The sequence below is a fragment of the Sinocyclocheilus anshuiensis genome, unplaced genomic scaffold, assembly GCF_001515605.1.
Source record: "Sinocyclocheilus anshuiensis isolate Anshui unplaced genomic scaffold, SAMN03320099.WGS_v1.1 scaffold140, whole genome shotgun sequence".
Classification (NCBI taxonomy): domain Eukaryota; kingdom Metazoa; phylum Chordata; class Actinopteri; order Cypriniformes; family Cyprinidae; genus Sinocyclocheilus; species Sinocyclocheilus anshuiensis.
In genome coordinates, this window is record NW_015554147.1 from 1,327,460 (window position 1) to 1,350,157 (window position 22,698).

Consider the following 22,698-nt stretch of genomic DNA (forward strand, 5'->3'; position numbering starts at 1 on the left):
TTGCAAGAAAAGTCTGAATTGAGATAAAAAGTCGCAGTTCAATTTTTTTTTTCCTGTGGCAGAAAAACAGGCTTCCACAGAATTCAGCATTGGTGAGAATAGAAGTATAGGAAACAATTACGAACTACTAGTACCAAACAAGACACGTCATTACAAGCTATTATAGCAGCTTTATTTAAGAAATATTACACATTCTCAAAGTACAACAAATCTCTATGAAGCTCTCCAGTCTTGCCATTGTGCTAGCGCAAATTAACATGAGGTGAAAGAGAATTAAGACCTGACTTTGTTCTAAAATAAAAGGGCGTAGGGATCTGAAAGAAAAGAAGATGGCAGTACAGTCACTAATGAATTAAAACAAATATGTAACTTCGTAGGGCTTCAGACAGTTTGGTATACGCAGCATTTTAGAACTCTTTGCTGAGGTGCCTTCAAACCTCAAGCACCAAACCTTACAATACCTTATAATACTTTTCATCTCCAGAGACATGAAAAGCCTGAGTATAAAAGGAAGAATGAGAAAAGGCAGCGTTTGCTCAGAATTGTTTTGGGAACAACAGCTAATGTAATGAGCTGAGGCACTATGGTAGTGATTTCATGAGAGTGTTTGGGTTGCTGGGCCATCATCTGAATGTACCTACATTAATCAAATAAAAAGTAGACAAAATAGATTTAGAATATATTATATATCTTTTATAACATTTGAGTAACACCTCAGTCCATCTTTTTTTGGGTGGGCAGAAAGTACAAGAACACTTGTTCGTAGAGAACAGATGTGGAAAAGTGCAAAAATACTTTCCTTCTCGTTATTTAAATGAAACCCAAACCACTGCTGTCTGATTGGCTGTATTGCATGTCAATCAGAAATGGTTGCTTAGGTGAGATCAAGCCAAATGATATTCCTTCCACTCATTAAACTGAAACACTTTTTTTTTTTTCCTGGAACAAAACACGAGGATCCTAAATATGAACTGAATTTCAGTTAAACCTGTAGGAAAGCAAAATGTCTGCATTCACGGGAAGCTGAGAGGGTCACAGGGTCTCATATCTAGCTGTAGCAAAACCGTCGCTGGAGCAGCAGAGGCAGGTCTTGTGGGTGGTGCATCTCAGGCCTTCATGAGCGCGCTGACCACAGCCCTGGCGTTGAGGCTGCGCAGGTCGCTGTACGTCTGCCCGGTGCCCACAAACACGATGGGCTGACCTGTGATGTAGGTCATGGAGATGGCAGCGCCCACCTACAGGAAACAATGTGGAGTTTCTCCTAACCAAGATCCATTACTTGAAACTGTTAGGGTGTTCACACTTGTAGTTCGGTTCGTTTGCTTCATTTGGTCCGGACCAAAAAGGAAAACGATACATTTGGTCCTGGTCCGCTTAGCGTTCACATTGGCATTTTTGACAGCGAACCTAAAGACAGCGAACCTAAAGGCATAGTGATACGTTCACAACCTGATTGGTCGGCTTGAATGACGTATATATCGTGACGGAACTCACCGAACACCCCAAACAAAAGGTGCGTTAGACTTAAAGCGGCGCTGCGGGTGTATGATATCAAAGCACCCATTAACCGATCGGCCTGCTCAGCGCCGCTTTAAGTCGAACACACCTAATGCCGTCTGCTGGAGTAAGTGCGCTCATTCTTGCGTGTACATATAATTTTATTTTCATCACCTGCAAACAAAGGAGCTCATAAAAGGCACTTTACCTCATCGTTGCTCCACGTTTGCCCTCTGCTCATTTTGTTTTGGTTACATCGCGTCGTCAAATCATGTCGCATAGCGTCGCATCTTGTCACTACTTCCTGTTTTTGGTTCGTTTAGAAGTATTTGGTGCGTGTTGTGTTCATATTTCATTCGAACCTCACCAGAGTTCCTTTGGAAGCGGACCGAGACCCATCTTATTAGTGGCCTCGGTCCGCTTGTTTGGTGCGCACTAGGGTTCGGATGGCAGCGTTCACACTTACTCAAACGAACCGCACTAACAGAGCAATCGCACCAGAGTTCGTTTTAATCGAACCAAACATGACAAGTGTGAACACACCCTTAGAAAGGCCATGAAAAAGGATCCTGGAGTCATACCTTGTCATCAATGGTGTCAAACTTGGTGAGAACGATGCCATCGATGAGCCTGGGTTTGTCAGTCTTGGAATGATCAGCCAGCGCTTGATTAAATTTAACCTACAACAAAGCAGAAAACATCCACTACATCAACAATGACCTGGAATATTTCTGAAAAGCTCAGGACTGGTTTTCAGATATCAGTTTCCCACATGCAAATGGATACAATAGAGACAGAACAAGTGAGAGAGTGGTAACCATCATGAATATCCTGTGATAGCCCAGATATAGTTTCTAATTGGCTGAATTATACCGCGTTAACTTTTCCTTGTGTATGTTTGATTTAAAGGTGCGTTCACGCCATATCGTAATTACCGTGATTCCAACTTGTAAAACGCATTCACATCCTCGTAGAACCCGTAATTACCAATTGTGAACTGGGAGTTTTCTGAGAGCTACAACTTGTACCACTACCACCTGACCACCTCAGATTCATTGGGTGCTATATTTAGGCATTGATAGTGCGATAATTCCGAGTCCAAGGGTGTGAACAGCTCCGAGCAGAACGTCACGTGTTGTCATCTCGAAATCACTGTAATTACGACATGGCGTGAATGCAGCATAAGTCTCTCAGTGTTATTATACATAGATGTTGCCATGTTGTACCTGTTACTTTTCTCAAAGTAGTTCAAACGGACCAATCCATTTTTGTTATTATATAGCTTGGGGTCTGTGCGATTATTTATTTATTTTGTTTGTTTTTGATGTTTGCTTACCGTGGCTGCGTTTATTTTAGCAAAAATACAATAAAAACAGTAATATTGTGAAATATCATTACAATTTAAAATACGTTTTTTTTTGGATTTTAAAAAATAAAAACCTATATCGACAAAATTTTTAAGTCAAAAACAACAAAATGACTAAACTTCAATTAAAAATAAAATGAAAACAAAATATAAAAATAATTCAAAATATGAATAAAACCTATAATAGTATCTCAGTAATACTAAAATAACACTGCTTCAGTCTTCAGTGACACATGATCCTTCAGAAATCATTCTAATATGCTGATTTGATGCTCATAAAACATTTCTTAATATTATCAGTTGAAAACGGTTTTTACTGCTTAATATTTCAGTGCAAACCATGATATACTTTTAGGATTCTTTGCATATAAAGTTAAAAAGAACAGCATTTGTTTTAAATAGGGATGCACCAAAATGAAAACTCTGAACCGAAAATTCTTTGTAATAATTATTTTATTAAATGATATAAAGTATATTTGTACTTTTTGTTTTTCTCTTTTGGACGAAAACCAAAAATGCCATTTTCGGCCAATAATTTTCGCGGCCGAAATTTCGGTGCATCCCTAATTTTAAATATAAATCTTATGTAAGATTATAAATGTGTTTACTGTAATTTCGATAAATTTAATGCATCCTTGTTGAATAAAGGTATCAATTTCTATTTAAAAAAAGAAACCCTGTCTAAAGTCTTCCATCATAATTTAGTCACTTTCACGGCATTCTTTCGATCTTCCTTGAAAGACACGAGTGTAAATTTTGGAACAATATCCTGGCCACAATTTTCAATTGAACTTAAGTGGAAGCAGAATTTACTGAATTTGTAACAGCCCATTATTTTAATACATAAACGGCTCTCTGAGACATCAAGCACTACCTAGTTCAAAAGCACTTTTTATTGTCCAGAAACATTTGTTGGCCAAAGATGAATACTTCATATGACGCATTATGAAGCAGTGCCATCTACAGGCCATATGTGTCATTACACCTACCAGCTGATCCACAGCCTCATTTCCCACCAGCGCTTCTCCCACAAACAGGACCAGGTCCGGGGTGTTGACCGTGATCAGCTTCGCCAGAGCCGTCATCAGAGGAGCGTTATCCTGCATCCGGCCGGCGGTATCGATCAGCACCACGTCAAAGCCCTGGTTACGAGCTGCAGAGAGAGAGAGAGACGTGTTAACAGATGAATTCTTGTGAAGTTTCATTTCTTCTATAATCACATGGTTTTTACCAAAGGCGATAGCCTCCATGGCGATCCCAGCAGCATCCTTGCCATAGCCCTTCTCGAAGAGCTGTACGGCAGGCTGCCCTCCGTGCTTCTCAGGGGGGTGCAGAGAGTTCAGACGACGCTGATGAGTCCTCAGCTGCTCCACGGCTCCCGCGCGGAAGGTGTCACAGGCTGCGATGAGCACCGTGAAGCCGTTCTCGATCAGCCAATAAGAGATCTGTACAAAAAAAATAAAATAATACATGTCACATGACCTATGATCTCTATATTATATTCAACATTGCTGTTCAAGAAACATTTCTTATTATCAATGTTGAAAACAGTTGTGCTGCTTAATATTTTTAAATATTTAAGATTTCATGTAAAAAAAGAGATACGTTTAATTTAGAAAAGACGCATTAAATTAATGTTACAAATGTTTATTTCAAATAAATGCTGTTCTTTTGAGCTTTCTATTTATCCAAGAATCCTGAAAATGTTTCATGGTTTCCATAAATATATTAAGCATCAAAAACGGTTTACAACATTGATGATAATGAGAACCATTATTAATAATTGAGCACCAATAATAACTGATCATAACTGAGCTCCAAATCAAATTAGATTGATTTCTGAAGGATCATGTGACAGTGAAGACTAAAGAAATAATGCTGAAAAAGACGCATTAAATTCATGTTACAAATGTTTATTTCAAATAAATGCTGTTCTTTTGAGCTTTCTATTTATCCAAGAATCCTGAAAATGTTTCATGGTTTCCATAAATATATTAAGCATCAAAAACGGTTTACAACATTGATGATAATGAGAACCATTATTAATAATTGAGCACCAATAATAACTGATCATAACTGAGCTCCAAATCAAATTAGATTGATTTCTGAAGGATCATGTGACAGTGAAGACTAAAGAAATAATGCTGAAAATTCAGTTTTGCATCACAGGAATAAACTACATTTTAAAATGTATTAAAATAGGAAACATTTCTTTGAAATTGTAATAATATTATTTCACAATATTATGGTTTTTACAGTATTTTTGATTCAAATGCAGCCTTGTTGAGAATGAGACTTCTTTCAAAAACATTAAAACCCATAAACTTTTTACAGTTAGCATGAAACCAGAAAACATAAAAATTCTCAACTGCATATACATTTTTCTTTTTAATTTCAAGCGCTTCTTAACAAAAGTCAATTCCCTATGGAAGCCCGTTTCCGCCACTGAATAAAAAAAAATGTAAAAAAGGTAATTGCGACTGTGAAAAAAAGTCAGAATTGTGAGATATAAACTCGCAATTGCGAGTTACAAAGTCAGAATTGCGAGATATAAAGTCAGAATTCTGACTTTTTTTCTCAGAATTGCGAGTTAAAGTCCAATTTTGAGGGGGGAAAAAGACTGATATGTTCTCAGAATTGCGAGTTTATATCTCACAATTATGACTTTTTAAAAAATGAAAAAAAGTCAAAATTGCGAGATAAAAAGTCGCAATTATCTCTTTTATTTTTTATTCAGTGGCGGAAACGGGCTTCCATAATTTCTAGTTATTCCACACCGTAAATTTCTATTGGGTAATTTCAAGAATTTTAAGGACCATGTGAGTTTTTTTTGTTTTACCTTGGCGAGGTTGGTGGACTTGCCGACGCCGTTCACCCCACAGAAGGTGATGACGAAGGGTTTGCGCTGAGAACGAGCCTCTAGCACGTCCCTCAAGATGTCCACACGCCGCTTGGGCTGCAAGATCTGCACCAGAGAGTCCTGCAGAGCCTGCTTTACTGTAGAGGCCACAGCTGGAGAGAAGGAGCCAGGAGAAGATTTAGAAGAGCTAAATAATCCAGGAAGGCCAGAAAGCAAGACAGAAGATAAACAGGTGTGTGGGAAAGCTCTTGTTTGGACGGGCTGTTCAGCAGCTGAGCGCTGTACTCACTGGTGAAAGTGCCCATGACTTTGCCTTCCAGTTTCTTGGCCACAGAGTTGCAGAGCTGGGAGGCGATTTCAGCTGCTACATTCTTGGCTAGAGAAACGAGAAGAGACAAACTGCAATTAGTTTGATCAAGTTATAACATAGGCTGTATACACAGTATATCAGATAGTTTCTAGTTGTTTGTGATGAATGGAATCTTTAAGCATTATTTTGATCAGGCCCAAATCATTTAGACTTATTTGTGAACTTTTCAATTCAATTCATTAAAAAAAACGGACTGAAAAAAACAATTCACTCATGAATCAAAAAACTTTATGGCTCACGAGCAAGATTTATAAACATCAATAACTAGCTGTGGGGTTTTTAATCCCCAAATAGGATCATCCACATGTGAGATATTTTAAAAGGCAGCTATATATTTTCCATGTATAAAGACCCAGTTTATGCTGCGGAAAATTAATATTCTAAATGTGTAAAATTATATTTGGAAATTATTTAGTTTCCATTATGCTTTTTTAAAACCTATATTACTGTACTATTAGACATAATTTTTATGTAAATAAATTTTAACTTAATTAAATTTTTATTTAATCAAATGTTCATTTATTTTAATAATTTTCTTTTATAAAAATAAAATACCTATAGTTTTTATACCTATAGTACTGTACAGTTGGTTGTACTTATTTATATCATTTTTATTCAATCAAATTTTTCCTTATTTTAATCAGATTATTTTTGTTTTTTTTCTACATATATTGTGCTGTTAAGATTTGTTTATTCATAAAATTTTATTTAAAATGATTAATTGTAATCATTTTTTAATAAATTTTATTACAATTTTGTTACATGTATTATTAATTTATATAATTTTTATGCATTTTAATCTCTTTATTTGACTCATTTTTTATTTTAATCACAATATGCTTCTCTTTTACTTTTACTGTACTGTTAAACTTCTTATTCATTTATATCAATTTTACTACTTAAGAATTTTTTATTTGATTCAAATGTTTTTTAAACAAAATTTTATTACACATTTTCAACTATAATATCTTATTTTAAGATATATCATTTATATCAATGTTTATTTATTTATTCTAATCCAATTTTTATCACATTTACATTTAACTCTAACTCTGCTCATTTAGCAGACGCTTTTATCCCAAACGACTAACAAATGTGTGCAATAGAAGCAATCAAAACAACAAAAGAGCAACAATATATAAGTGTTGTGACAAGTCCCGGTTAGTCTAACGCAGTACATTTAGCAAGTTTTTTTTTATAATAAAAAGAAAAAAGTAGATAGAATAGATAAGAGCTAGTTTTAGCAGGTCAAGTTATTATTATTTGTTTCATAATAATTAAAAAGAAAACAAGTAGATAGAATAGAGAACACTAGTGTTAGAGTTTCAAGTGTAGATGGAAGAGATGTGTTTTTAGCTGTTTCTTGAGGATGGGTAAAGACTCAGCTGCTCAGATCGGGTTGGGCAGGTTATTCCACCAGCAGGGAATAGTTGATTTATCTGAACTTTATTTTTTTTCCTGATCAGCTAATTAAATATTTTAGAACAAAGCATATATAGTCAAATTTAATTTTGGATGAATTTTCCAGGCCTAGAAAACACAGGTTTTCCATGACCCTAAACCCTACAAAATAGCAACAATATATAAGTGTTGTGACAAGTCCCGGTTATTCTAACGCAGTACATTTAGCAAGTTTTTTTTTTATAATAAAAAGAAAAAAGTAGATAGAATAGATAAGAGCTAGTTTTAGCAGGTCAAGTTATTATTATTTGTTTCATAATAATTAAAAAGAAAACAAGTAGATAGAATAGAGAACACTAGTGTTAGAGTTTCAAGTGTAGATGGAAGAGATGTGTTTTTAGCTGTTTCTTGAGGATGGGTAAAGACTCAGCTGCTCAGATCGGGTTGGGCAGGTTATTCCACCAGCAGGGAATAGTTGATTTATCTGAACTTTATTTTTTTTCCTGATCAGCTAATTAAATATTTTAGAACAAAGCATATATAGTCAAATTTAATTTTGGATGAATTTTCCAGGCCTAGAAAACACAGGTTTTCCATGACCCTAAACCCTGTAATCGTTTTAAAAACATGTAAAAAAGTGTTTTCAATTAGGTGCCATGGGACAAGAGCAATGTCATACCGATGAGGTGATCCCTCATCTTGTCCAGAACTGGCTCCATGTCCTCCTGAGTCAGATTCTTAGATCCCACCAGGCCTTTCAGCATCCCAAACATTCCCCCGAAACCACCCTTTTTGGCTCTGCAGAGAAACCACACAGAATGCACATTCAATATCAATTGTAGATGCAGAAGCAGCAAGTTCAGATGAAGAAATTCAACATTTTGAGGCCGTGTTGAAAAGACAGAATAGTAGTGAGTTTAAAATGTTACCCTTTCTTGTTAGTGTTTGCCACTATAACTCTGTCCTCTTCTTGCACTTCTTCATCCTCATCATTTGAGGACTCATAATCGACACCTCGCAGGTCACCCTTCATTGAATCCACCTGGATCAGCTGGGAGGAACACAGAGTTACTTGACAATTTCATCCGCAATATCTGAATTTCACTGAAAAGTTTTCAACAACCATGCAAACTAAACTTCCGGCAGCCTTCAACACTGAAACCGCAGAGTTAGTGCTTGCTAGTAAAAAGATGGTGCAGTGAATTTGAGACTTTTTGTCAGGAGTAATAATGGACTGCTCACCGGTTCAGCTGTGGCATCAGGGTCTTGGTTCTGTGCGTCACTGAAGTTGTCACCATTGGTTCCACTGTAATCCAGCTCTCCAAAGCTCTTCCCGCTCATATCCCACACCCGCTTCATCTTCCCCTTTGGCTTCTGGGGTTTAGGGGACTTACTGTACAATACATTTAAATTTACATTTAATCATTTAGCGGACGCTTTTATCCAAAGCGACTTACAAATGAAATACAACAAAATAAAAACTTGCGAATGATACTAAAATGTGATAGTATTATATTGTTTTTGTTAATATTTTGAATTGATATATTTTCACTTTAATTTTAGTTAAAGTTTTAAAACGTATTTTGTTGTGTTTGACATTTTTATTAGATTCATTTTTTTTATTTATTAGTTTTAATAATTTTAGCTTTAATGAAAATTAGAAATATGTTGCTTTGTAAACTAGTTGAAATAATGTGTTATTATTAATAATATTTTATTTCAGTTAATGCTTATTTTATTTCAAGTTATAAATTTTTTTATGGTTTAAAGGTATGTTTACATGACGACGACTGTACTAAAAACAGAAAAAAATTTTCCTTGGCATTTTTGAAAAGTTTCGCATATAGAGAACAACGTTATCAAAACGATCCCTATTCACACAAATCCACAAAAACAACTAAAAACGCTGTATTATCCATGCCAGGCCAGTAGTTGGCGATGTCACTTTGTAAAAAAAAAAACACTACGCGCCTACAAATATACATATAAGCCGGGTTTCCATCCAAAGTTGCGAATTTAACTTATGCGCAAAACTGGAATACCGCATAAAACATTTGCGAACAAGCATCGTTTCCATCCAACAAGTCAAAGAGAACTAAATAGTCACTTCCTGATAAACTGGCACTATAAAGCACTAAGAAAAGTAGGAGAATATAATAATTTTCATATATAATAAATTACTGAATTTATTCGCAAAATGCATTTCCATCTCCCATTAATCGCATCAACACTTTTTCGCACAAGTCAAAAACCACCTCAAGCAAGCATAAAAACGTTTTTGCGAATTAAAGGGTTACTCCACCACAAAATGAAAATTATCATTAATCACTTAACCCCATGTCGTTCAACCGTAACGTTATGAAGCGACGAGAATACTTTTTGTACGCGAAGAAAACAAAAATAACGACTTTATTTAACAATTCGTCTCCTCTGTGTCTCTCCGCATCACCGTAGCGCCATTTTGAAGAATATGCGCTGAATGCAAACTGCGTACGCTCTTCTGTGTCAGCCGCGACACAAGGATACGTTTTCTACATGTATTTACGCTTTGATTTGAACGAAAACAGCGCATTCATGCAGCGCGGCTAACACAGAAAAGCGTACGCTGCTTGCGTTCAGCGCATATTCTCCAAAATGGCGCTACGGTGATGCAGAGAGACACAGAGGAGACGAATTGTTGAATAAAGTCGTTATTTTTGTTTTCTTCGCGTACAAAAAGTATTCCCGTCGCTTCATAACGTTACGGTTGAACCACTGATGGCAGATGGACTATTCTGACGATGTCTTTCATACTTTTCTGGACCTTTACAGTGTTATTTACTTGGCAGGCAATGGGACAGTCACAAGCCTCCTGGTTTTCATCCAAAATATCTTAAATTGTGTTCCGAAGACGAACGAAGCTTTTACGGGTTTGGAACGACATGGGGGAAAGTAATTAAAGACAAAATTTTCATTTTGGGGTGGAGTATCCCTTTAAGGGATTTTAATTCGAAATTTGGCGTTTCCATCACTCGTGCGATACTTCAAAATGCGCATTAAAATAGGGTGATGGAAACAGCTATACACTGAACACGTAATATGCATGTGCACGACGTCACTGTTTTCACAAATTCATGTTTTTGTAGTTTACACAGATATGATACCGTTTTCAAAAACTTGCACTTTGAAACCCATTTTCAAATGTTTGTGTTTTCAGTAAATGAACGGCCTAAATTTTTTTTGTTGAATAAAGTATCGTGTAAACACCCCCTTAGTTAATGATAATAACCCTACTTTAAAAATCATCTTTAGTCAGGATAAATTATTATAACTATGTAATCAGATGACCAATATGTTGGTTTAAGTGATTTAGTGAAAGCCATGTTGAGATCTGTGACACCCATATGGCCCAAAATTCAAAAGTAGGGCCTCATTTGCCATAAACAAAGCTTTTTCTCACAATTCACAGAGTGTCTTACCTGGACTTTTCTGGCTTTCCTCCACCCAACTGCTTGCTGATGAACTTGGCACGGTTCCTCTCAATAATCTCCTCTTGGGTCAGGCCCTCGTTTCCATTCTCCACAGCTTTTTTCGAGGCAGTCTGTGAGGCAGCTTTAGCCTGATCCCCTCCTGATTCAGCTGAAGAGAAGAAATGAAAGAACGGTTACATTAACAAACCTATAGCTTCGGAAGAGCCACTGGCTCTCGTAGTTGGTTTCCTTTTTTAATCGTCTCTCACATTTCTCACCCTCCTTTTTGGCATTTTTACTTTTCTTGCCTCCTTGCTCCTTGCTTTTGTCTCCATCTTTTGTCTCAATCATAGACTTCACAGTTTTCTGAGATTTCTGGGACTCATTGAAAGTCCTCATAGAGACGGAGGCCTTGGCTTTGCTGCAGCCCTCTGCCTCCCTGCAAAACACACCCATCATATAATGATGATGCCTAGAGTTTAAGTGCTGAAAATAATATAACAATGTGGACACAGCTCTGTTTCTACTGGTAATTCTTCAGTTATTTTGATCCTTTTGAAAGGTTTAGCTTTAGTGTGTAAAATTATTTTTTTCAGACAATAATATGCTTTTTTTTGACAGATATTTATATTTATTGACCTAGGAAAAGGTCTCGCTCACCGCAGAAGTCTGCGGAAGTCATCTCCAAACTCAAAATTATTGAGCAGAAACTTTAGGGCACCTCTCTGCTCCAGCTCATTCTTGTATCGATCTCTGAAGTGCAGCTGGACATCATCTATGAACTTGTCCACATACGTCAGCGTCAGGATCTTTTGAAAACCCACCTGAGACAGCAGAAGCACACGATCAGACATACGGACAGCTGAGTCATGGGACACTGACTGATCTGAAGGATCACATTATTTGCATCGAAAAGAGGAAAATAAGCACTCACCACAAACACAAGCTCAAACTCATTGTCCAGCTTGCATTTAAGACTGAGGGCATTGTGGGTGAAGGAGTTATTGCCACTCCTCTCCTGCAAATGGAGAGCCAAAAAAACAAACATTCAACTTCAAATATGTCTTAACATACATGTTGCTATAATCTAAATCTGAAATTTCATGATGAATCTTTCATCAAATTAAATGCTATACTTGGCTGGAACACAGACCAAAAGTCGTTTTGAAGTGGTGGATTGCAATATAAACACGTGTTCTCATGCTAGATTAATTTTAAGTTAGATAATAGTTGATCAGGACTTTACCTCGGAATTGTGAGCTATTGAAATATAATTTTGATATAACAATAAACTGATATAACAATTATTTTCTAATAATATGATATCATTTTATAAGAGTTATTATTATTTATAAGACGACATACTAAACTTGATTTGACAGTGTGCTATAAGCTATATTTTTTTATTGAATCTTACAAGCAATTAAAGTTTTAGTGTTCTTTAAAGAATTCAAATATATATCAATATCTTGAAAACAAGATAGATAGATAGATATACATACATTTATGAATATGGGTCAAAGATGTTAAGATGTCCACATCAAAAGAAATGTACAAAAAAGTGATTATATGTCCATAGAAAGCACATTAAATGTAAGTAAAGTGTCTACTTTTAAGGTTTCAAATATGTTTTTGAAGAATAAAATGTTAAAATTTGGTTGAAATAATGTTACACTGTCATTCAGTGTAACAATATTTATGTAAAAATTCAAACAACATGCTTATTCTCACATGTACATATTAAAATATATAAAAGAATAAGGGAGCATATTAAATTTGATGCATTTTAAACGAGTAAAAAATTCTTACTGACAAATGGGCAAAACCTAGGATAGTGGGAAATTTAAAAAATGTAAAATTACAACGAATTAGTATTTGGGGTGAAAGTAATTAGTCTTTTGATATATGTCATAAATTGATTTTTGTTGTAAATATGCCTGACAAGATTGTTACACTGAATGACATTTTAGTGGGTCTCTTCTGTAAATCAGGGAAAAATGTATGATATTTAAATATAAAATTAAAAAGTATGAAAACTTTTTCATTTTTTGGGGGGGGAACAACAACAACTTAAAACAGTATTACACTTATTGTTTTTATGCTTAAACCCTTTTTCGTCTTTGACCCAGATACAATTTTGCAAGGAATAGTAATAAGATAATTATAAACAAAACATGAAAAGCGTCTACTTTGAGCTCTCTCGGTTTGTCTAGGCTGGTTCATGCAGCATTACGCAACACGTACGACTGTCCAACACGCACAAACTCTGAAACTCCGACTCAAACGCATCTGTAAGTCAATATTCGAGCTATTTTACATCATCCTACACAGTAACTATAGTAACCTACATCACCCCCTCACAGCTCCGCCCGTGTGTTTGCTGGGCCGGACTGTTGATACACTGACGGGATACAACAGTACTCGGCTGGACAGTTTACCTGCAGGATGACGGCGCGGATGAGAGCGTTGACGGGCCCGGTGAAGGACTCGGCCACTCCGGCCCCCTGAAAACACCACAACACGATCCCCCCTTTACTGAAGATGGCGAAGAAGTCCAGCATCTTTGCCAACCACCGACGAACCCAATACTGCGAGGAACAGAACAAACACCGTTCAACAAAAAACGAAAACGTGTAAAAAAAATAATAAAAATAAATAAGTGCTCCAAAGTTGGCCTGCGCCTGAGTGAACGTGAACGTCAGAATGAAGACGCAACTCACAATCAGACACGTCAGTGGCACAATGAGGAAGTGACGCAACTTCAGCTCTATTACATAGATCATTTGGATCCATTAACATTAAGTTAAGAAAATTCCGATTTTTGCGGTTTTTGTAATGAATGCTTTAATTACGTTTTTAATCGATATTTGATTTATGAATGCAGATTTATGTTTCTTAAAAATAATAAAAACCTCCAGGTGCATACGTCTAAAAAGTAACTTTTACTAATATACCGATTCTCCAATTTTTATTTTTATACTATTATATGTATATGTATTTTCACGTTTTTATGACATATAGTTTATTCTGTTATTAGTATATATATATATATACCTTGGGAGTGCACTTGAGCTTTATCAGGTCAGTCTGGACTTCTATTGTTTTTCTCTACTTATTAAATTATGCCGTCATGTGAATGTCAGTCAATGTTTTTATTCACCCATGGTGTTACAGAATGTCACATTAATTAGTTCGCAAGAGTTCGAGGGTGAGTTAAAGTGTAGAATATTGTCTTTTCAGATCCACAGAGCTGGATTCCAACTGGAGCTGGTTTCAGCTGAGATGTATGCAGGTTGGAGGAAATGCCAACGCGGTTAGTCCCTTTATCCCTGACTCATGTTTTATTTGATTGTGCTGGTTTTAACCCTGTGAGAACTTTTTTTTTTTTTTTTTAAACCGAGTTAAGCCAAATACAGCTTGAGTTTTAGCAAAAAATAAATTGTAAAAACCTGATATAATTTGGCCATACATTTTTCTCTCCATGAAAATAGCCACAGAAGCTGGCATGGTGTTAAATACAAACAAACCAACGTGCTTAGTTCTTCTTTTTCCTACCATATAGTATGCATGCAGTTGCATCAGTTCTGTCTTTAAAACTTAGCCTATACTGTAGACACTGTGCATGTTACATCACTTCATCACTCCCATGTTTTCTCTGTGCACAGATGGGGTTTTTCTGCCAGCATGGCTGTACCACCAATGACACCAATGCGAAGTATAACAGTCGTGCGGCTCAGATGTACAGAGAGAAGATTCGACAGCTTGCCAACGCTGCGAATCTCATACTGTTCCATCATTATCGCTGCCAAGAAAATGAACTATGCCCTGTGGATTTGTTGTCAGCATTGGTTATTTAAAGATATTTTCGTGTCATGCTATTAAAATGCGCTTTAAAACTGGCTTTGCTTCAAGATTTTACTTTGGACATCATGTGTGGGTTTTATTACAACAGGCCTGTGTTTATAAGTAACCTGAATGTTTACTTTCCAAACCCCAATAATTCAGAGAACTACACATTTGTTTAGTTATGTAAAGTAATGCAAAGATATATTCGGATGTCTTCTTTTTATATGCAGCTGTGGTGTTTGTGATATTGAATAAACTTTGAACTTGAGTCACTGAACAAACTCCACGTTACATAGCTACGTAGATAGCACAACAGACAACAACAGCACAAATACGCACTGTATTTGGAGAGCTGCTTTCAGGACATTTATTTAGATGTTTTTTTCCTTTTCACCATTTAGCTGTGGATTGACAACTCAAGCTGTGCTCAGCCATCACCTACAGAGAAGAGAGAGACTGACTTCTTTGACGAGCACACACAGGTAGGACACACAGATTTGTGCATTTTGAATTATAAATTGTAAATGAGTTTTGATGTCTAAAGGAGCACTTATTTTGTTTATTTTAAAAAAGAGTTTGACTGATCATTCAGGGCGGACCAGTTTACCTGGTAACAGGATTCTCACAGTCAGAGAAACCTAGAAATATCAGAGAATTATGTATTGAACCCTTTTCATAGACTTTGGTGAGGTTCCACATTTATTAACATTGTAAATCTAGCAGTTTCTTTTTAGAGAAATTCCTAAACAATTATTACACTATACTGTGTTTTATATTGCCTCGCATTAAATTAAAGAATACTATTTAACACTTAATCAGTTAGTAATCAAGTGATGTTTTTATGTTCTGTTACATTTTGTTAAGTCCATATTCTGTTATTGTGAATGACTGAAAATGATGTTGATGTTCAGTTTCGGGTGAACTATCTCTTTAAGTTTGTGCTCGTGCAGATATGCCATTATTATTATGGCTTGATGTGTTAAATTTGATAATTGTTCTCTTACCTGCAGCCTGCCAACAGTTGGAACATAGCTTCCCCATCCCTAATGGATGAGAATGGAGACGTAACCCCTCAACTGGAGCAGAGCAATCTTAAGAGTTCAGAAACCAGCACTCGTGAGTGGACCACATTACACATCATAACACATGCGTTTCATTGTCAGTACTTTCATATTTAATCATTTCTTGTCTATGTGAACCAGAACCTGAAGAGGGTCCGAGCATTGAAGGACTGAGCACAAGTCCTAAAGCCACAATAGGTGAGTGTTTCCTGGATTGTGTGTTTGAGCGCTCAGGAGGAATGTACATTACCATCACAACACCCAATGTTTCAGTTTCTCTCTTCACCACCCAATTCCCCATATTATTTTGGAAGTATTTTCTCACCAAACATTGGTGAATCACTAAGTAAGTCAAGCTCCAGGACCTGTTTGGAAAACTAATGAAGTATCCCATGCTATGGAATGAAGTAAAAAAGTGCTATGGTACTTGTAAAATTGCATGGTTTAAAAAACATTTTATAAATATGACAAAAACACAACTATGTACTTAAGGCTCTTAAAATCATGTGTATGTGTAATAGCAAGCCAACAAATGTAGTTCTGCAACATTCTTTGCAAATGAATTGAAAGCCTACTGTCTGTTCTGTTAATGTAGATGACTCAATGAGATTGACGTCTGAAGAGTCTCCTGAAGGTGATTTTAATGATTTTGAAATGGCAGGATGCCTATTGGCTGATCAGAACGAAGCAGCATGGGTTCTGCGCTTGACTGATACTTAATTTGAGTGTGTGTGTGCCTCTTTGGCTCCACCCCTTCCTCTTTATCATAATATTACTGCAAAACTGATCATATTTTAAAAGCTTGGTGTTACCATAAAAATAGTCTTTACTGCTTTTAAATAATAATGCATTTTCTTACCAATTCAGATCTATTCAGGGTGTCAGTGTATATATTGCACTGACACAATTGTTGACTGGGATTTAATTTAAAATTGAGAAATTCAATGCTGATCAACATTATGAAATATATGCTGTTAATAGAGCTTAAAGCCCAAAGTATAATTCAGTTTTGACACGAACACACACGTACAGCTGAAAACATAGCCTTTATAAGGATTCTCCATTTGATAGTGTGACATGTGCGGACTAGATAGTGTCCGCAATATTTTATATATATATTTTATTAACAAAAATGCCTTTGTACTCGCTTAAACTAGTTGTGGGTATCTCTTAATTCCCCCCATATTTTTATATATATTTTCATTTAACAAAATATGTACTTTTTGGCATGGTGCTAATTTTTTTTTAACATTTTTAATGCTGCTGTGTGAGTGTTTCTAACACTTGGCTGAGGGAGTGACAGCAGATTTGACATCTTTCTCTGTTCTGACCAATGTAATCAATCTCTCAATTCTTTTTCTTTTGGAATGTCACTGAAACGCTATCATGGATTTTTTTTTTCTTTTGCTATTAGGGAACACAGAAAACCAAAAATGATATAAATTCACTCAGCTATGACAACTTCTGCTTCTGAGAACCACAGAAATGTGAAAAGGGTCAATTGTTGTTGCACATGTATGGGCTGGGCGTACAAAGTATGCACGATTTGGCTGTGCGCATAAAGTATACATAATATGCTGATGATAAACTTTGTGCACTTATTCATACCTTAGGTTACACATAAAAACTTAAGTATATTTTGGGCTTCACTTCTGTTGAACCTGGAACATTACTTGAAATTGATCATTTTAATGACTATCAACTACGAGCATTTCTGCTATTATTGACGTCCCTATTATATGTATTTATAGCAGAACTAACCTATATGCTGTGTAATTATTCTTACTTGCTGAGTATTTGCCAGTTCTGACTCCTAAAGTGGGGCAAGTTGTCACTGAACCACTTTTTGTGACCTGAGTTTTTCTTCATTTGAACAGATACAGAGAAATGTAGAACTCACCAGTGGATCCTCTGCAGTGGATGGGTGCCGTCAGAATGAGAGTCCAAACAGCTGATTAAAAACATCACAATAATCCACACCACTCCAGTCCACCAATTAAAGCTGCACGTTTATAAGAAACAAATCCATCAAGCTATCTTTTTTTCCCCCTAAAATGAGTCCTTTTCTGAATCAGGAGAGAAATATGCACAGAGCGGAAACCGTTCAAAACAATCGTGTGGATTATTGTGATGTTTTTAACAGCTGTTTGAACATTTTCAGCAAATTTTTATTTTTGGGTGAACTATTCCCTCCTATTCTACTCAAAAGTGGCATATCTTGTCCCACTTTCCCATAGTTGGTGTGTAAAGTTACTCGCTGACAAAAAAAAGTGTAATGTAGGGTCTTCTAATCTCATAAAGAGCTCTCATGCACTTTCCAGACTGGACCCAGAGCTCTGCTGTGTTTTTCTGGTCTGGATTGAGATTAGAGTGGCTTTTCATTGTTGATCAGGATGCAGTGGATGTAAATCTTAAAACCAGTTTCAGCATTTGTCTTAGCACAAAGCTTCCAGACGCCCCAATTTTCGGCTAATTTATGGACTCATTGGATCAATATGCAATAGTAATGCTGCAGGAATGTTCCCAGTGTTCATGTGTACACTTTAAACACACTCTTGCTCTGATAATCGAATTGATTATGTGAGGTGTGACCTCTTTCTTTTCCTCAGGCTTTGCCGGCATGATATTTCTCAGGGCACTGTTGGCTCTATCGCCATGCACTAATGATCCTTGTCTGGAGAAGTTGTGTTCTCTGGAATAATCTAGGAGAACATGGTTTCCCGTTTCCCTTTCTCTGACTATGCTGTCTGTTTTCAGAAGTGAAACCCTCCATTATTGGAAAGAAGAAGCCAGCCACTGCAAAGAAAGGGGTAGGTGAACAATCAGTGCCCTCAGTCACTTCCTGTAGAGGTAATTGTGCTTCCTGATCTCGCAGTGTTCAGTTTTAGTCAGTAGGTGTCAGTCTTGCGGCACTATACAGAAACTGGCTCTGCCTAAAACTAAAGAAAACCAATAATCATTCGGAATTTATTTTTTATAGAAGTTACTCAATTCTCTTTATTATAGCAGGAGATATAAAAACAGATGACAGTTGACACTTAACTGCAGCATTTATTTAAGAGTTTTAATGAATTTCACAAAATCTGTGAACAACATGTCTGGGTCATATTTCATCTCAAAATCAAATATTTTACTCAGAATTATAGTTTCATAACAAGTAAGCATAATCGACTTTTAATGACTTTTAATATTATGGCACTGATATAATTCAGTTAAATGTATTGTAATAAAAATGTTACTGTATTTATATGTACTATAATTGCAACTGTAAAAGCATAATTCTCTAGTTCTCATTCATGAGAATGACATTTTTATTTTAATATTATGGTACTGAAATAATTCAGTTAAATGTATTGTAATAAAAAATTGCACTGTGTTTATATGTACTGTATTTATATTATTTAAAATTAAATATTAGTACTTTTTGAACTGCTTTTATATAGATAAATGTAAATTTATAAATTATTCTGTTCATTCTATTGATCTGTCACATACATAAATATATGTGTGTGTGTATGACGGATCAATAGAATAAATATAAATGCAATTAAATGTACTTTTATATAAGTGCTGTCAATTGATTAAAAAAAATTAACAAATGAATCACTCAATTAAAAAAAAAAAAATTAATCGCGATTAATCCAACCTAACATTAGTCTTTATATATACTTTTATATTGCAATTTCACATTCAATCTTCAAATTAATGTAATGTAATGTATTTTTTAATATTTATTTAATGGCATCTTTTTTTATGACTGAAGGCAAGTATTACTGATACCAATACTATTGATGTCTCTATGAATTTTTTCCCCTAATATTTAACCATTGACTATAGCTATTTAACATTACAGTATAATTGAGAGCTATCAATTTTTAATTTTATTAGACTTTAAAAAATAACAGCCTCTAATTTAATTGAACTTAAAACAATCTTCACATAAACCCATTATAATAAATATCATATTTAGCTACCTGTGCCCTTCAGCATGTAGGAAATATATACAGAAATTGAATTAAGTTATCAAACTCTAAATTCTAATTTAAATTAGATTAACCCTTAAAGCTACAAAAGTCATTGATTTCCTCTTTTTTTTCTTCTTTTGTTCTTTGATGAACAGACATCACAGCAGCTGGTTATTAGGTTATATTGGCTGCCGCTGCTGAACAAGATGCGGATCGTATTTTCTCGCAACTCTTGACCTTTTCTGACCCTCTTCAGGTCTTAAAGTCTCTACTAATGAGCTGACGAGTTGAATCGGGTGTGTTAGATGCTGCTGCTCCAGGACAGTTTTGAAAACCACTGCATTTCAGAGATATGTTCTTAAATCTGACTCACTTGCATTGCATGCAATCGCCTTTTTGGTAACTTTATGACTTAACTGACGACATCACTACATCATTGCATGCTCATAGTTTATTTTGCGCTTTAATATGAAATGATACAGGCTTCAGCCCGAGCCGCCACATTTGTGGCTGCAATTGAAGAGCAGGTTCTACGAGCACAGTATAAGAGCTGACGGGACAGGAGAATTCATTTTTACTGACATATGGCCTGACAACATCTCATCTGACCGCAGTTCACTGTTGTTCTGAAGCTCACTCGTCACCTGTACCTTTATCCGCACCCGGTGAAGGTGAAGTTGGATATATATATTAGTATTTTCATGAGTTTCATTAGGTACTTTTATGTATAAATATACATTAATTATAAACCATCTGTAGAAGCATATATTGTTGTCAAAACTCATGGTTATGTTTGCAGGTGCTACTTTGTTAAAAATGTTATAAATAAATGTCTTTACACTGTTATCATTTTGATTTTAGCTTGGCGCTAAAAAGGGTCTTGGTGCCCAGAAGGTGAGCAGCAAGAGCTTCACTGAGGTGGAAAAACAAGCCCAGGTGGCAGAGAAAATGAGAGCGGAACAGGCCACTGAGACCAAGAAACAAGCCGAAAACTCCATGTGAGTCTCCAGATGCCACAAATTCCATTTGCAGATGCTGTAAAAGAACTTTTTTTAAAAAAGATTTTGATTCGAGCCTATTGAATGGTCAAGTGTATGTTTGAGAGGATGGCTCCTCTAACAGTGCAATCAGAGCTATAGCTTCAGCAGTTTTTTTTCCTGCTTGCATTCCCTCTTTTCTCACAGAGTGGCCTCGATGCGACTGGCCTACAAAGAGCTGGAGATTGACAGGAAGATGGAGGAGAAGAAACTGAAGAACCTAGAGGGCAAGAAGAAGGAACAGGCGGAGAGGCTGGGCATGGGATTCGGCAACAGGAGGTAAAGACACGGCGGTAACCTCGATTAAACCACTGTCACGTTAATTACATCACTCCCCTCAAGCATGACATCAATGTCTGCAGCAGATTAATAACCCAGAATGCTGAGCGATGTGTGTCTGGTTGTTGGTTTTGTTCATTTTATTGTACATTCGGCTGATATGGTGTGACTTTGATTTTCCGCAGTGCCGTGTCTCATTCCGTGATGGCCGAGATGCAGGTGATCGAGCAGGAGACCCCGGTCGGAGTCAAGTCCTCTTCTCGCTCCAAGCTGGACATGTTTGATGAGCCCGGGTTCACCTCTGGACCACCAAAGTATGTTTGTGACGGACAGCATTTGTGAATGTGAGTGTATGCATGTGTGTAATTTGTATGAATCATTGTGATCTCAGGTACAAGGACAACCCTTTCACATCAGGAGACAGCTTTGGTTCACGGTGGGACAATGATGGGGGGTCCTCGTTCTCTTCCTGGGCTCTGGAAAAAGAGGAGCCTAAAGACAGTGAGGTCACCATCTCAAGCATCCAGCCAATCGGAGAAAGGTTTGTTGAATAACGTCCTGATCCAGTAGACGGCGATTTGATTTGTGGCTGGTTTTATGACTGTTGACACGATGTGTCTCAGGTTGGCCAGCCGACGGAAGCCTGAGGTGTCTGTGCCCGTCACAGAGTCCAGCGAAGCACGACAGAAGTTTGCCAATGCTAAAGCAATCTCATCGGACATGTTCTTCGGCCGTGAGAGCAACCCAGAGGTACAGTGAGCCCACTAGAGCTTGAGTTCTGAGACTCTGACTGGCGGTTTTGACACTAATTTTTCACATCCTTTTTTTTTTCCATTTTATTTCTACATATAAATATATTATTATTTAATTTTTTTTTACACATTTTATCTGTAATTAAATATTATGAAGGATTTTAATGTTCATATTATATATACAAATTTATATAAAATGTATAATATAAATGTATGTATATTTTGTTATTTAATTATAATAGTAATACATATACACAATTTCTATTTATAACATAATATATATTTGTATTTTATAAAATTGTAATTTTACCTTTTTATACGCGCGCGCGCACACACACACACACACACACACACACGTTTTATATATGGTTTATTTATTCACAATATTACTGTTTTACTGCATATTTGATAAAATAAAAAAAATGCAACCTTGGTGACCAGAAGAGACTTCTTTCTAAAACATTAATGCTGATATTATAATCAATGTTGAAAGCAGTTGTGCTGCTTCATATTTTTGTGGATTTTTGTGAAAACTTTTTTTTTCAGGATTCTTAGATGAATAGAAGGTTCAAAAGTACAGCATTAATTTCAGAATTTATGAATGTCTTTATCACTTTTGATCAATTTAATTTGTCCTTGATGAATAAAATGTATTAAATCTTACCCCAAACATTTGAATGGTAGTGTAACATGGTTTCTACAAAAATGTCCACAAATTTGTAATAATTTAAATGTATACATTAATATGTCATGTATTTTTAACACACACACACACACACACACACACATATATATATATATATATATATATATAT

At 36.0% G+C, this 22,698-nt stretch overlaps 2 protein-coding genes across 3 annotated transcripts in view; one reads left to right on the forward strand and one right to left on the reverse strand.

Annotated features, from left to right (window-relative positions):
• Positions 1 to 243: 243 nt before the first annotated feature.
• LOC107670634 (signal recognition particle receptor subunit alpha-like) lies at positions 244 to 13,741 on the reverse strand. 2 transcript variants are annotated; one of them, XM_016463305.1, is made up of 15 exons: positions 13,664 to 13,741; positions 13,382 to 13,531; positions 11,878 to 11,961; positions 11,604 to 11,767; positions 11,222 to 11,382; positions 10,953 to 11,112; positions 8,737 to 8,887; positions 8,424 to 8,545; positions 8,174 to 8,292; positions 6,013 to 6,099; positions 5,703 to 5,875; positions 4,095 to 4,308; positions 3,853 to 4,016; positions 2,079 to 2,177; positions 244 to 1,235 (listed from the first exon to the last, which is right to left on the reverse strand). In XM_016463305.1, exons 1-15 carry the CDS (start codon positions 13,724 to 13,726, stop codon positions 1,107 to 1,109), a joined length of 2,040 nt encoding a protein of 679 aa, XP_016318791.1. In that variant the 5' UTR covers positions 13,727 to 13,741; the 3' UTR covers positions 244 to 1,106. The 2 variants fall into 2 exon arrangements, with proteins under 2 accessions (XP_016318791.1, XP_016318790.1); XM_016463304.1 differs by having other exon boundaries at positions 11,213 to 11,382.
• Positions 13,742 to 13,831: 90 nt separating this feature from the next.
• LOC107670577 (ADP-ribosylation factor GTPase-activating protein 2-like) overlaps positions 13,832 to 22,698 on the forward strand; it is a 10,712-nt gene continuing 1,845 nt past the window's right edge. The window contains exons 1-14 of the mRNA XM_016463213.1: positions 13,832 to 13,861; positions 13,981 to 14,024; positions 14,184 to 14,256; positions 14,609 to 14,716; positions 15,191 to 15,271; positions 15,800 to 15,905; positions 15,992 to 16,048; positions 16,446 to 16,484; positions 18,608 to 18,660; positions 20,677 to 20,813; positions 21,000 to 21,131; positions 21,317 to 21,445; positions 21,523 to 21,672; positions 21,755 to 21,881. Coding sequence (XP_016318699.1) covers positions 13,832 to 13,861; positions 13,981 to 14,024; positions 14,184 to 14,256; positions 14,609 to 14,716; positions 15,191 to 15,271; positions 15,800 to 15,905; positions 15,992 to 16,048; positions 16,446 to 16,484; positions 18,608 to 18,660; positions 20,677 to 20,813; positions 21,000 to 21,131; positions 21,317 to 21,445; positions 21,523 to 21,672; positions 21,755 to 21,881 — 1,266 coding nt within the window. The remainder of the gene's footprint in view (positions 13,862 to 13,980; positions 14,025 to 14,183; positions 14,257 to 14,608; positions 14,717 to 15,190; positions 15,272 to 15,799; positions 15,906 to 15,991; positions 16,049 to 16,445; positions 16,485 to 18,607; positions 18,661 to 20,676; positions 20,814 to 20,999; positions 21,132 to 21,316; positions 21,446 to 21,522; positions 21,673 to 21,754; positions 21,882 to 22,698) is intronic.

What these genes read in the sequence shown, in the direction of transcription:
- LOC107670634 (XM_016463304.1), bottom strand. Translation starts at nt 13,726, where the DNA reads ATGATCTATGTAATAGAGCTGAAGTTGCGTCACTTCCTCATTGTGCCA. An exon ending in AGTTTGAGCTTGTGTTTGTG is followed by an intron (nt 11,768 to 11,877) that starts GTGAGTGCTTAT and finishes CTGCTGTCTCAG; the next exon opens with GTGGGTTTTCAAAAGATCCT. An exon ending in GATGAGGGATCACCTCATCG is followed by an intron (nt 6,100 to 8,173) that starts GTATGACATTGC and finishes TCGTTTCTCTAG; the next exon opens with CCAAGAATGTAGCAGCTGAA.